Source organism: Hyla sarda, chromosome 2 (assembly GCF_029499605.1).
Source record: "Hyla sarda isolate aHylSar1 chromosome 2, aHylSar1.hap1, whole genome shotgun sequence".
Classification (NCBI taxonomy): Eukaryota; Metazoa; Chordata; class Amphibia; order Anura; family Hylidae; genus Hyla; species Hyla sarda.
The window spans coordinates 493,403,206-493,417,725 of record NC_079190.1 but is presented as its reverse complement, the minus strand read 5'-3'; the positions used below and the strand labels follow the sequence as shown (position 1 = coordinate 493,417,725).

The window sequence follows — 14,520 nt, the reverse complement described above, 5'->3', positions numbered from 1 at the left end:
TAAATAGGGAGTGCACAGGTGAACACACTGATTGAGCCAACTGCGCCAATCAGCGGCGCAGTGGCCCTTTAAATCGCAGAGACCCGGCGCACGCGCGCCCTAAGGAGCGGGGCCGCGCGCGCCGGGACAGGACCGACGGAGAGCGAGTCAGGTACGGGAGCCGGGGTGCGCATCGCGAGCGGGCGCCACCCGCATCGCGAATCGCATCCCGGCTGGGAGAGGTATCGCAGCGCACCCGGTCAGCAGGTCTGACCGGGGCGCTGCAGTTGCGAGGATGTTGCGAGCGCTCCGGGGAGGAGCGGGGACCCGGACCGCTCGGCGTAACAATCACACTGTCCAAACAATGCCACATCACACTGCCCAAATAATACCACATCACACTGCTCAAATAATACCACATCACACTGCTCAAATAATACCACCACACACTGCTCAAATAATACCACTTCACACTGCTCAAATAATACCACATCACACTGCTCAAATAATAAAACATCACACTGCCCAAATAATACCACATCACACTGCTCAAATAATAAAACATCACACTGCCCAAATAATACCACATCACACTGCTCAAATAATAAAACATCCCACTGTCCGAATAATACCACATCACACTGCTCAAATGATACCACATCACACTGCCCAAATAATACCACATCACACTGCCCAAATAATACCACATCACACTGCCCAAATAATACATCACACTGATCAAATAATACCACATCACACTGCCCAAATAATACATCACACTGATCAAATAATACCACATCACACTGCTCAAATAATACCACATCACACTGCTCAAATAATAACACATCATACTGGCCAAATAATACCACATCAAACTGCTCAAATAATAAAACATCACACTGCCCAAATAATACCACATCACACTGCCCAAATAATACATCACACTGATCAAATAATACCACATCACACTGCTAAAATAATACCACATCACACTGCTCAAATAATAAAACATCACACTGCCCAAATAATACCACATCACACTGCTCAAATAATACCACATCACACTGCTCAAATAATAACACATCATACTGGCCAAATAATACCACATCACACTGCTCAAATAATAAAACATCACACTGTCCAAACAATGCCACATCACACTACCCAAATAATACCACATCACACTGCTCAAATAATACCACATCACACTGCTCAAATAATACCACCACACACTGCTCAAATAATAAAACATCACACTGACCAAATACCACATCACACTGCTCAAATAATACCACATCACACTGCTCAAATAATACCACATCACACTGCTCAAATAATACCACATCACACTGCTCAAATAATAACACATCATACTGACCAAATAATAAAACATCACACTGCTCAAATAATAAAACATCACACTGCTCAAATAATACCACATCACACTGCCCAAATACCACATCATCCTGACCAAATGATGCCACATCACACTGACCAAATAATACTACATCGCACGGCCCAAATAATACCACATCACACTGCCCAAATAATACCACATCACACTGTCCAAATAAAACCACATCACATTGTCAAAATAATATCACCTCACACAGTACCAATAATACCACCACACACTATTTAAATAATACAGTTTACTGCCCAAATAATACCACTCAATTTCTAAATAATACCACCTCACCCTGCCCAAATCTTATCACCCTGCTGTCAAGTTAATATCACCACACACTGTTTAAATAATATCACCATACATTGTTCAAATACTACTGCCAATCACTGTCTAATTAATATCACTAAACACTGTTCAAATAATACCACCTGACACCGCCCAAATATCACCACACGGTACCCAAAAAATATCACCTCACAGTGTTCAAATACCATGCTACACTGTCTAAATATTGAAACCCCTTACTGCCCAAATAATATCACACCTCACTGAACAAATAATACCACCGTACAATGGGCAAATATTTTCACCACACACTATACAAAAAATACCACTACATAATGCCCAAATTCTGGGAATTGTAGTTTTTGAACATCTGGAGGTCCGCAGTTTGGAGACCACTGTTTTAGAACATGCAGATTTTGAGGACAAGAATGCAAGCGTTATGCCCAGATTAACCACTAGAGGGCACTATGTTCATAAAGGGACAAAAAGTTTTTGTTTTTTTTTTGTTTTTTTTTAACTCTTATAATAAAAAAATATCAGAATTAAAGGTGTAATAACACAATTAAAGATTACACTTCACAAGAGATAAAGATAATACTTGTATATAATACTGTATACTCATAACTTAAATGTGACCAAAGCAGAAAATGGAACGAACCAAGATAGAGCACACAGGAAAATCAATATACTGTAAAGGAATATAATGTAACCATAATGTAAAAACAACAACAACCCAAGAATAGGATCTTGTAATAATGTGATATCAGATTATGTAATGTAATATTATATAACCTACCTTTGCACTTACAGGTGGAGCCAGACCCAGGAACACATAGATTTCATTTCCTTCTTTAGCATCAAAGAAAGACTCAAAGTCCTGAAAAACAAAAAATAACAGATTCTGCAAAAACTCTGATAAACATTATTATCCTGTACTGATCCTGAGTTATATCCTGTATTATACTCCAGAGCTGTACTCACTTTTTTGCTGGTGAGGTCACTGTGTACATACATTACATTACTTATCCTGTACTGATCCTGAGTTATATCCTGTATAATACTCCAGAGCTGCACTCACTATTTTGCTGGTGAGGTCACTGTGTACATACATTACATCACTTATCCTGTACTGATCCTGATTTATATCCGGTATTATACTCCAGAGCTGTACTTGCTATTCTGCTGGTGGGGTCACTGTGTACATACATTACATTACTTATCCTTACTGATCCTGAGTTATATGCTGTATTATACTCCAGAGCTGTACTCACTATTCTGCTGGTGAGGTCACTGTGTACATACATTACATTACTTATCCTGTACTGATCCTGAGTTATATCCTGTATTATACTCCAGAGCTGTACTCACTATTCTGCTGGTGAGGTCACTGTGTACATACATTACTTATCCTGTACTGATCCTGAGTTATATGCTGTATTATACTCCAGAGCTGTACTTACTATTCTGCTGGTGGGGTCACTGTGTACATACATTACATTACTTATCCTTACTGATCCTGAGTTATATGCTGTATTATACTCCAGAGCTGTACTCACTATTCTGCTGGTGAGGTCACTGTGTACATACATTACATTACTTATCCTGTACTGATCCTGAGTTATATCCTGTATTATACTCCAGAGCTGTACTCACTATTCTGCTGGTGAGGTCACTGTGTACATACATTACTTATCCTGTACTGATCCTGAGTTATATCCTGTATTATACTCCAGAGCTGTACTCACTATTCTGCTGGTGAGACCACTGTATACATACATTACATAATATGTTTTATATTCCTTCAGTACATATTAGAAGTGATGCAGGTGATTATTTTAGGCTAATAAAGCTAAATCACTACATACAATGCATGTGGAAAGTTTTTAGACCCCATCATTGTGCAGTCAATACCCGCAAAGTAAAATCAGAATTCTAGGAATTTTGCAAATTTAATAAAAAGGAAAAAGTATAATTTCTGATAGACATAAGTATTCAGACCCTTTGCTATGACATGTGATATTTAGCCAGGCTCCTCCCATTTCTCTTGATCATCTCTGAGATGTTTCTCCACCTGGATTGAAGTCACCTGTGATTGGATGGGATTTGGGAAGACTCAGCCCTTTCTATATAAGGTCTGACAGCTGACAATGTATATCAGAGCAAAAACCAAGCCATGAGGCGGAAAGAACTGCCTGCAGAGCTCAAAGACGGGATTGTGTGGAGGCACAGATCTGGAGAAACTAAGTAATCGGGGGAGAAGGGAATTGGTAAGAGAGGAGACCCAATAGACACACTGGCTGAGCTCCAAAAATCCTGTGTGCGGATGAGAAAAACTTCCAGAAGGTCCAGAATCAACACTGCAGCCTCCTAAATCTGGGCTTTATGGCAGAGTGGGCAGAGATAATCTGGGCAGAGAGGGCAGAGAGAAGTAAAAACACAGAAAAGCCACCTGGAGTTTTCAAAAATGCACCTAAAGGACTCTCAGAAACAAGATGATCTGGTCTGGTGAAATCAAGATTGAACTAGCCTCAATTCTCAGTATCATCACTGCCCATCACCTGCCCAATACCATCTCTACAGTGATCATGGTGGGGGCAGCATCATGTCTGGGGGAAACCAGACACTGCCCATCACCTGCCAACAATGAATTTCCTGATAGTACACATAAGGTATACTGGCTAGCCAGAAGCTAGGTCACAGTAAGATTGGCTGCTAGGGTCTATCGGCTACGCACTACTTACCCCTAGAGCACGTCACATAACCTACCCAGGTTACTTTAAGAATTACGTGTTTCATTTGTTATCTTGCAAGAGCACCTACTGGCCAGGTAGAGCATCTCACACACGCAAAGAAAAAGAAGAGAAATATGAGTGTACCTAACAGTGGCAGGAATTGAATTACAATAGGCTACAATCCCTAAAAAGTTTCCTTAAGTGAGATATATTTTAGTTTTGTTTATGTACTGAAATAGATTGAAGTAGTACATTTAAGTGAGTAATCGAGAGTACTATGTGTGCAAGTACTATTTTAAGGGTAATCTTCCCTATTATTTTTGTTCAAAACCGAATGACCATGGATTCAGGAGTTTGTCTGGCGCAGAGAGGAACCATCAGGAAGCCAAGTAAAATCAATGGATTTATTGAATGCAATGCGTTTCGCTGCGCATGCGTAGCTTCATCAGGCATCTCGGTTTTGATTTTACTTCTACCCAGGAGGGCTGCAGTGGACCTTCTTGTACATCTCTTCTGCACTTTACGTTGTTGTGTGTGGGCGCACAACCAACTTTGGTAAGCGGTTTGGGAATTACCGTCCCCCACCCCCACTAACAAGATCTGCTGATCCCGCACATGAGGCGCCTTCCTCCTTCTTTCTATTATTTTTGTTGAGACAGGTGCTAGCGATTGGCAACAGCAATAATACTACCCTCGGAGGAGCCGGGCTGTCACCTATTTATTAACTACTAAACACCCTTAAAACTTTCTATACATTTGTATGTACAAGAATCATTTACTTTTCTAGTTTTGAGTGTACACGTGCAACACACTGACATTTTTCGTGTACAACTCTTACCTATTTCTTTATGTACATATACCCTAGGTTATTTTTCTATGTACAACCTTTACCTTCCTGTGTACAAGAACCATATACATATTTACTATACAGATTTACACAATTATGAACACTCCAACAGGGTTCAGGCGCATTCACCTGATAAGTGCAACATTTAGCATAAGAGTTCTTATGAAGCTGCTGGTATATTCATAAAACAGACGTGTAAGGATCAGCAGTCCACCTACACTAAGAGTTCATGGGAAGATGTACAAATTGGCGTGTAAGGATCAGCAGTCCACCTACACTAAGAGTTCATGGGAAGGGAAAGGTAAACACGGCTTTACCACAAATCAGCCGGGTACACTCCTTATGAATCTCCTACTGGCTAGGAGTCTCTTGACTTAATAGTCAGGCACAAAGCTTGATGGTTACGTTGCTGAACTTAAAACTGGAACAATCTTAGCACAGTCCTGCTAGGCACAATTCTTGAACTTTGTTACTGAAAAACAAAAGTGGTTAGAGAAACAACAGGACATTACTTTAGAGTCTCTTTAGAGGATGTTCTTCCTCACTCTTGCCTCTCCTGGTTCCTCTGTACCTCCCAACATCAGGGGCAGGTCTGGAATTGACATAGCTCTGCCACACCACATTGGTGAGGGTGGAGTGGTTGATGGTAGGATTAGGCTCACTAGCCGGAATGTTAGTGGGGCAATAGGGCATGAGCACCATCTCCAAACTAGGATGGACCCATGACTCTTTCGTCGGTACCCTGGAAGCAGGCAAACTCTCCATGTCGGAAGAGGGCCTTGGTACATACGTTGGTACCTGTGCAGGAGGCAAACTCTCATTGCTCCGAGAGGGTCTAGGTACGGTCTTTGGTGCCCGCAATTTGGGCTTAATTTCTTGAACTCGAGCAGGACTTGGCGGGACACAGAAGATGATGAACTTGACTCTTTGCTGTACAGAAAAGATGATCTTTGCTGTTGAGGCTCCTCCTCCTTGGGTACATTGATGGAGGCTTTAGAAGCAGACCTTTCCGGCCTCAAATTGAACGGATCGGACTCCCAATCAGTGGACGGAAAATATTTGAAGGGAAGCTGTATTGGGGCTGTTGGTCTGGTGACTGCTGCAGCCCATTCTCCACGAAGGCTCTGGACGGGGGTGTACTCTACAATCTCACCCACCTCCAAGGTGTAGAACTTCTTATGAAGATACGGCCTTTGCACTGCTCGACGGTTTACGAGGATGGTCTGCCCAGTGTGGCAGTCAAGAAGTGTCCCATAACCTCTGACCTTGTCGAACTTGGTCACAGTTGCTCTTCGTCGTTCTAGAGGCTCCTCCCCTTCTCTGGGATGATCCCATTTGCGTATGTATAATGCCTCCATTTCTTTGGTATTTTCTTGATACCGCACTTTTTCTTCATAAGGCAAATGCGCGTGCTTAGGGGCATACAGTTCTTTGTGTCTTTAACTTTTCCATCAATTCGGCCAGCTCGGCTTCTTGACTGGCCCTTTCTCTTTGTGCAGCTGGAATTTGTGGGAGTAGCTTCCCAGGTATTGGCTGAAGTACCTTGTGCATATATTCGATCAGCTCCGGCTCATCTCCAAACACCCACTGCGGCAATTTTGGTGAGCACGGTCGTGCACTTGGCAAATCAGATAGAGGAACTTTAGCTTCAGGGCTGGAGGAGGAAGAATAGGCCGCCTCTGGCGGGGTACTCACTGTAGACTCCTCCGATGGGATCTCGGCCCACGAGCCCCAAGTCCTGTGGTGAGGGGACAATCTCACCGGCGATGCACCTCCAGGTGTCCCTGCGCTCTCCGCTGGAGGCGTTTCTGGCCAATCGTCGTTATCATCATGCAGTTGGGGAAGATTGCAGGCCCCCTCTTTGTCTAATGACAACCGCTGCAGGCGGTCAGCAAGAAAAAGTCGGGCTGCGACTGCCACGACTTTTCGTTGTTCCGGCGCCATTTTGCCATCTTCACCACGTGGAACGCTGCTCTCCGCCATGTCTGTACTCTCCGGATCCTTGTGCAGACTGAAAAGGTCGCTCTGCGTGGTGTCTTTTATAGTGGGCTTCCCCAAAATGGCGGCCGGCAGGAAGGACGTCATCGGTGCATCCCCGACTTCCGATCCCTCCAGAGACGACTCCTGTATCTCCAAGTTCCCTTTCGGCTGTGATACAGCGACTTGGCAGCCATGCCCAGGGGCGGGGCGTGGCGCAGCGTGGGCCTTCTTCGCACGCTTTTCCGGCAGCAGTTCAGCTCCGCCTGTGCTGACTGGACCGGGGGATTGCAGCATGAACTCATTGCGCAGTTTACACATCTTAGTTGCAGATGAATTTGCGCCTCCCCCCTTACTTTTCTCGTGGCCCCCTTGTATGGTGCACCACAAACACCGCTCCCGCACACAACAACATGGTTTACAGCACATGAATAAAGTTCGTTGCTTGGGGTGGACTACACTTTCACCAGTGGCAACTGCAGTAGGCACACACCCGAATCCTGTTTGTGCGACGCCAAAAAGGCTTTGTGGTAGGCCTCTGGGGTAGGGGTAGTGTAGTCAGGGTGTTGCTTCAGTATATCGGGGGTTAAGGTTAACCCTGTCACTCGTGACGCCAGGCTGAGGGCTAGTATGCTGAGGTAATTCTCCGGCCTATTGCCGCCCTTCCCAGTAACGATAGGTGCATGCATATAATGACTGAAGGTCCACAAGGTAGATGAACTTGAACTTGGATAAACTTTACTTAAAGACTTGCGGTACATCCAATGAACAGTAACAGTCTCATTAATACAGTCTCCGTACACCTCAGTGACTGACAGTTGTTGCGTACCTTGACTTTTTATATAAGTCTCAGAATTTAGGGTAATTTGTGAAGATCCGTCCGGATTTAGGGGTTAGATGTGGTCCGGTGATCTTGCAGAGTGCGTAGGGATTGATTACACTCACAGTTTAGTAAAGATCAGCCGTCGCCGCAAGGCTCTGGCCTAAACTCACTGATGACAGTAGCGCAGATCATTCCCTGTCAACATCCCAGGAACTAAAGAGCGAGAGATGGCCGCCACGCCCTTATATGGGCAGGGGCGGGGCCTTTTTGGATTGGTCTATGGTCAGCTGTCACTCACAGTTACTTAGCCTGATGGGTGAACACCTGACTTCCTCCAAAGGTCCTATACACAGAAACCATAGAGTCTTTGGAACGCATCACGTGACCCGCAGGTCCTGTGACACTAACTAGGCAAGTACACTTACTATACAAATATATACACATTAAATTTAAATCATTTTAATTACAAAAGGGGTGACAAGGGGCTAACTAAGGATGAGGACCCCACCTACACCTAGGGACTCTGATTTTGGGGACCTCACCACAAGGCAGCGGATGCAATTCGGTGCCGGGACACCACACATCCCTACAGTGATCATGGTGGGGGCAGCATCATGTCTGGAGGAAATCAGGCACTGCCCATCACCAGCCCAATACCATCCCTACAGTGATCATGGTGGGGACAGCATCATGTCTGGAGGAAACCAGGCACTGCCCATCACCTGCCCAATACCATCCCTACAGTGATCATGGTGGGGACAGCATCATGTCTGGAGGAAACCAGGCACTGCCCATCACCTGCCCAATACCATCCCTACAGTGATCATGGTGGGGGCAGCATCATGTCTGGGGGAAACCAGATACTGCCCATCACCTGCCCAATACCATCCCTACAGTGATCATGGTGGGGGCAGAATCATGTCTGGAGGAAACCAGGCACTGCCCATCACCTGATAAATGGAGCAATGTACAGAGATATTCTTAATAATAACCTGATCCAGAATGCTCTGGACCTCTGAATGGACCAAAGGTTTACCTTCCAACAAGACAATGACCCTAAGCACACAGCCATCATGCTAGATACATAATTTTTTTTGTAAAGTAAACCAACTAATACTTGGGCTAAACTCAGATTAGACAGTTTAAAGGTGTCCCAATTATTTTAAACATTCAAAACCCCTGTGATATCATTGACATATTTTAAGACAGTTTAGACTATGTTTCCATATCTAGACAGTATTGGGTAATCTGCTCCGACTTATGTCACTGTATTGATATTATATACACAATGATATCACAGTATATGGATAATGATCATAAGGATGCTACAGGACAGTGAGGTCACAATACCACCTACTCACTGATATTACTGCACAAGAATCATACAAACTACAGTACAGGAATAATGCCCAGCATGCACCTCCGACCTCACAGCATAGGAAATAAATAATGCAAAGCCACAATATGATGTGACATGCTGTTATAATGCAAAAGTAAAACTACAGAAAAGGGATAATGCACAGAGCTGAATTCAACATCCATATTCGACACTAGGTCTACTTGTATCTGAGAATAAAAGGGTCTTCTCAGTTGTTGTAAAACCACCACCAACATTGGGTTGTCTTTTGTCAGACCTTTGGACCCCATTATCGGTCTTTTGGCTAAGATCAAGTGTAGTATCATTTCTTATCAGTGGTCTGGTCTCTGCCATTGATGTAGGATGGATGCTGCATGGAGGGGGCAGGTGTACCAGGACGTTCCGTGGCTCGTTCTGAGGAATCAGCTCAACGGCTGCTCTGATGTGACCTGTTTCCTTCTGGTCTCACCATGAGTCTGAGGGGGTTGAAGGCCGAGGTATTTCTGTGCCTCAGGGAGTGGTGACCCTGAGGTGCTGAAACTCACTGAGTGTAACAGGTCACTGAGTGAACGCACTTCACCATGCACTCTTCACCTTTGGCATTAGGGATATAGGTTGAACTTGATGGACTCTGGTCTTTTTTCAACCTTATGAACTATGTTACTCACCCCTTTGATTCCCGCCTTCTGGCTAGGATTGGGGAAATGTTTATAGATCCAGCCGTATGTCTGGCCCGTACCTCACAGTGCACATCCACTTATTTATTCATTGTCTGTTTTTTTCCCTGTGCCACTTTTACGTGTTGTTTTTGTCACAGGATTTATCAGGATGCAGTAAGCCCTTTTGGGTGTCCCTCTTGGTGGTCCAGGGACGGTGTGTGTGGCCATTCGGTTCCGCACCTCCCTGCAAGCCCCGGGCATTCCTACATGGGCAGGATGCCATTGTATATGGCTCTGCGGGTGGATTCTTAAGCTCATGCCTAGGATGACGCCGGGGGCACTTGTGGTCCCCTAGTAGCTTCAGCGAAAAGGGACGTTGAGCCTGGACCCTTGAAGGTGCCTTTTGGCCCGGAGCGGAAGGGCGGTTTTGTTAGGGGGCCTCTCTCCTTTTGGAGAAGGGCTTTGCGATGGACCGCATCCTTGTGCACGTTTTTTTTCTGTGGGACATGTTTGCACTTTTTTCTTGCACTTGGGTGATAGAGAGCACATTATTCGGCTCTTCGAGAAAAAAATGTGACCCCATTATTGTGTTAATACCTGTAAGATCCTCTGCTTCTCTGGTGAGTCCAACACTGCCAAGCAATTTGCTCTAAGGCTAAGTTTCCACTTGGTTTTTTCTCTGGCAGTTTTTGGAAAACTGCCACTGCAGTTTTTGAGCCAAAGCCAGAAGTGTATTCAAAAGGAATAGGACATATAAAGGAAGGACTTACACTTTTCCTCCCTTATGGATCCACTTCTGACTTTGGCTCAAAAACTTCAGTGGCAGTTTTCCAAAAACTGCCAGAAAAAAAAACAAGTGGAAACTTAGCCTAAAGTCAACTCCAAGTGGAGTTAATTTTTGATAAACAATTGAGATCCATTATTGCTGAGGTCCCCAACCCAGTCCTCAAGGCCCACCGATAGTCCAGGGTTTGAATTTTTCCTTGTTCCAACAGAGTAACTGAAAAAAACTAGAATTTTGGTGGGCCTCGTGGACTGGGTGGGGACCACTGCATAAGTGCATGGGAAGGACAAATAGAGGATCTCTAACAGGCCATTACAACCCTGTAAGTTGGCACCATGCCCCTCTTACCCCACAATACTGCTCCTCATTGAAGATCTGGGGAGGCAGTGGGATCCCGTTCTTGGGCTTTTTCTCTCCAGGCACGTTTTCTCTCATCCATTGCCGGTTGTCATCATTACAAGCGATATCTTTCTCCTCGAAGTCAATTCTGTTGGCCTCCAGAAAACCCAACACATCTTGTTGTTTTTTTTTAATCTGCAAATAAGACGACAGACAGATTTATTGTGGTATCCTACAGAACAACCCAAAAAATTAGCATGCAAATAACACAGTTTTTGAGAAAATTTTTAAAGAAAAATGGCAAAAATCAGACATCCATAGTCATTTTAACACCCTTCCCAAAAATGTACCTCAGAACTTTCATTTTTGGGAATAGAAAATAAAATGCCGCCTGTTTTTTAGCAATTGGTTTTGCCACCCCAGATGCTATTAAGGGCCTAAAATGTGAAGACATGACATAGAAGCCTACTTTTTTTGTGCAATTTTGGATGGTCCTCTCAAAGAGGTTTTACTGCACATGTCCGAGAACCTACAGCAGTTTGACAGGGCTGGATACTAAAAGGAAGATTCATGTCCAGGGCCAACCATGGGTCTCATTACCCAAAGCGACAACATCGATGAGATCTATGATTCTGTCAGTTCCAGTGATTAGACCCATAGTCAGCTCGGGGCATTACACAAAATACAAGAATGGGGGGGGCTCAACCAGTTTAATGGGAACTCCGGTACATATGTTCCGGAGATAAGTGTCTGGGACCCTCCGCAATCTCCTACCCGGCACCCCGACTCTCCTCATGCATGGGGGGGAGCTCCTCTTCATGCATGGATTAATGTTGAGAACCGCAAGAAGCGGTGGTCAACACACCCCCTCCATGTATCTCTATGGAAGAGCTTGAGGTACATGTGTCAACCAACGCTCGGTGCAGTAGTCAACAGTAGTCCGTGCATAGAACGGACCCCACTCCGCGCAGGGATAGACAGGAGATCGCAGGGGTCACAGTAGTCGGACCCCCGCGATCAGACACTTATTGCCTATTCTGTACATAGGGGTTAAGAGCATATATAGCAAAGTTCCCCTATAAGGTCATATCGTGTGCTGTCCTAGTGTTGAAGACAAACCATGCATAAAGGGAAGAAAAAGAAACACTAGAAAATGGGCGCACACCTTTGGTGTGCGCCCATTTTCTAGTGTTTCTTTTTCTACCCTTTTTGCTGGGTGGGACATTAGGCCACAATAGGGGTGCAGAGATGTGTGCATAGCCTAAATATGTTTTATATATATTTTTTTTTATTCTGGTGGGTTCCTGTTAGCAGAGAACATGCAAAGTGGGAGGTCGGAGGACAGTCACCAAGTTAGAAATTGTTAGGTCACATGACTGACGGTAGGGTGGGGAAAAAAACATGGTCTGTTACCAAGGGCAACCAGCAGAATTTCAAAAGCAGACATAACCCGCAATCGCAGGTTACAGACGGTAAGGTGTGCAGTGGCCTCCAATCCGACCCATTCAGATTAGTGCAGTGAAAGAGTCCCATTGGATCGACAACCGGGGAGTGAAGAGCACTGCGGCGCACTTCTCCTGCTTATAACTCACGACTACATGGGGTCTCGGGCGTGAGACCAAGTACCATCTAAACTTTTGACAAGTCAAAAGATTTTGCAATCACAGCAATTGCTTACTAGAACTCAGAGGGCGTATATTTTTTTTGTAATTTTTTGTTAGGATAAAATACTCAAAGTTTTCCAAAAATTTTATATGGTGGGACTTTTTTATTTATTTATTTTTTTTTTGCTCCCTTTCTTCTGAACAAGCTGTCTGGAAGTTTCTAGCATTCCTTCAGTATCTCAGGCAGCTCCACAAGAACTGTCTTTTGAGTCGTTGATACATACTAGGCTCGAATTCATCAGGGATCAGCTGTCAAGCGGGGGATATATAAGGAAACAGCGGCCCTTCCCCCATGCAGCCTCCCTCTCTCCGGCTCTCCCTTGTTCTCTCTCTATCCCAAAAGATTAATTTACGACTCCCGGGGGGTTTCTGTATATTTTACTGTAAATAGCCCCGTCAAAAAAAAAAAAAAAAAAAAGTAAAAACAACCGATCCACTCTATAAAGTGCAACGTTATCCTATAACCCAGAAATAAAGAGGGAAACATGACCCCGCAATGGATTACGTTACACACAAGAGCTACCTGATCTGCAAACTCCAGGGACCAGAAGGTCACGCTTTTTTGCAAAGTCGCTATAAGGTGTTTTGGCATTTTTTTATGCTTTTTTATTTTTTATTTTTTGTATGTTTTAAAAAAAAATTTGTATGTATTTTTTTTTTTTTTTGTTAGATCAAAATGAGTCAAGTCATTTGCACTCTTTTTTCATCTACGGTATTTATTTCATTTTAATTTATTTCTTTTTAAATCGGGATAAGGGTTTTAAAAAATGTATAGTCTGTGATCTAAATGAATGAGGCCTAAACAAAATGTAACAAGTGATCGTTTTTGGTTTTTCTAACAATGCACAATAAAATATAGACATGAAGCATACTCTTTCTAGAAAAGCTAAAAAAAAAAAAAGCTAAAAACTGAAAAAAAGTTGAAATAAATTTGAATGAAATAAAATTCTATTTAAAAAAAAAAAAACACAATCTGATTAAAAAGTGAATAGAGCAAAAAAAATAAAAATTGTTACGGTCATTTTAATACTTTATCTGCTTATAAATGTTTTTGTTGTTTATTTTATTTGAAATATTTTGCTTTTACTTTTTTGTTTTATTCTTTTTCTAATTTTATTATTATTGTTGTTATTATGATCATTTGATTCTAATTTTACTATCGCTGCTATTTCTATATCATTTTAGACAGTTTTCTTATATAGCTGTTATTTTGTATAGTAGTTTTGCTGTATATTTTTTTTTATAGCTTTTACTTTTATTATTATTTATATTATATTTATATCATATGATTAAATACAAGACAGAAAGCTTAAAAATGGCGAGCAGACTTACCGCGGTGGATCCGGCGACGGTGGCGACAAACACCTTGATAACCATTTTTGACTGGAGATTTCTGAGAACCCTGTTAATACGTAACAAGGATCCCGAGCGTCTTGCACAGACAGAATCCCAGGGCAGTGTGTGTGTGTGTGTGTGTGTGTAAACTGAACCCACAGCAGTTCCCCAGCCTGTACACATTGCAACCTGATCATTGGCTGAGGGATATTTTGGGAGCGATTGGTTCCCGCAGGGCATCTGTCGTGCGGGCAAGATAGCAACTGCATTTAATCAGGTTAGGTTGGCTACAGTCCCTAAAAAGGTCTGGTAAGACAATACACCAATCAGA

The 14,520-nt window shown here is 43.3% G+C and overlaps 1 protein-coding gene across 1 annotated transcript in view; it reads right to left on the bottom strand.

Moving 5' to 3' along the window:
- Positions 1–14,318, bottom strand: part of SH3BGR (SH3 domain binding glutamate rich protein) — an 84,566-nt gene extending 70,248 nt beyond the window's left edge. Inside the window, exons 1-3 of the mRNA XM_056559680.1 lie at positions 14,187–14,318; positions 11,200–11,385; positions 2,469–2,549 (exon numbers count right to left, since the gene is read on the bottom strand). Of these exons, the coding sequence (XP_056415655.1) occupies positions 2,469–2,549; positions 11,200–11,385; positions 14,187–14,231 (312 nt within the window). The 5' untranslated portion in view covers positions 14,232–14,318. The remainder of the gene's footprint in view (positions 1–2,468; positions 2,550–11,199; positions 11,386–14,186) is intronic.
- Positions 14,319–14,520: the final 202 nt, after the last annotated feature.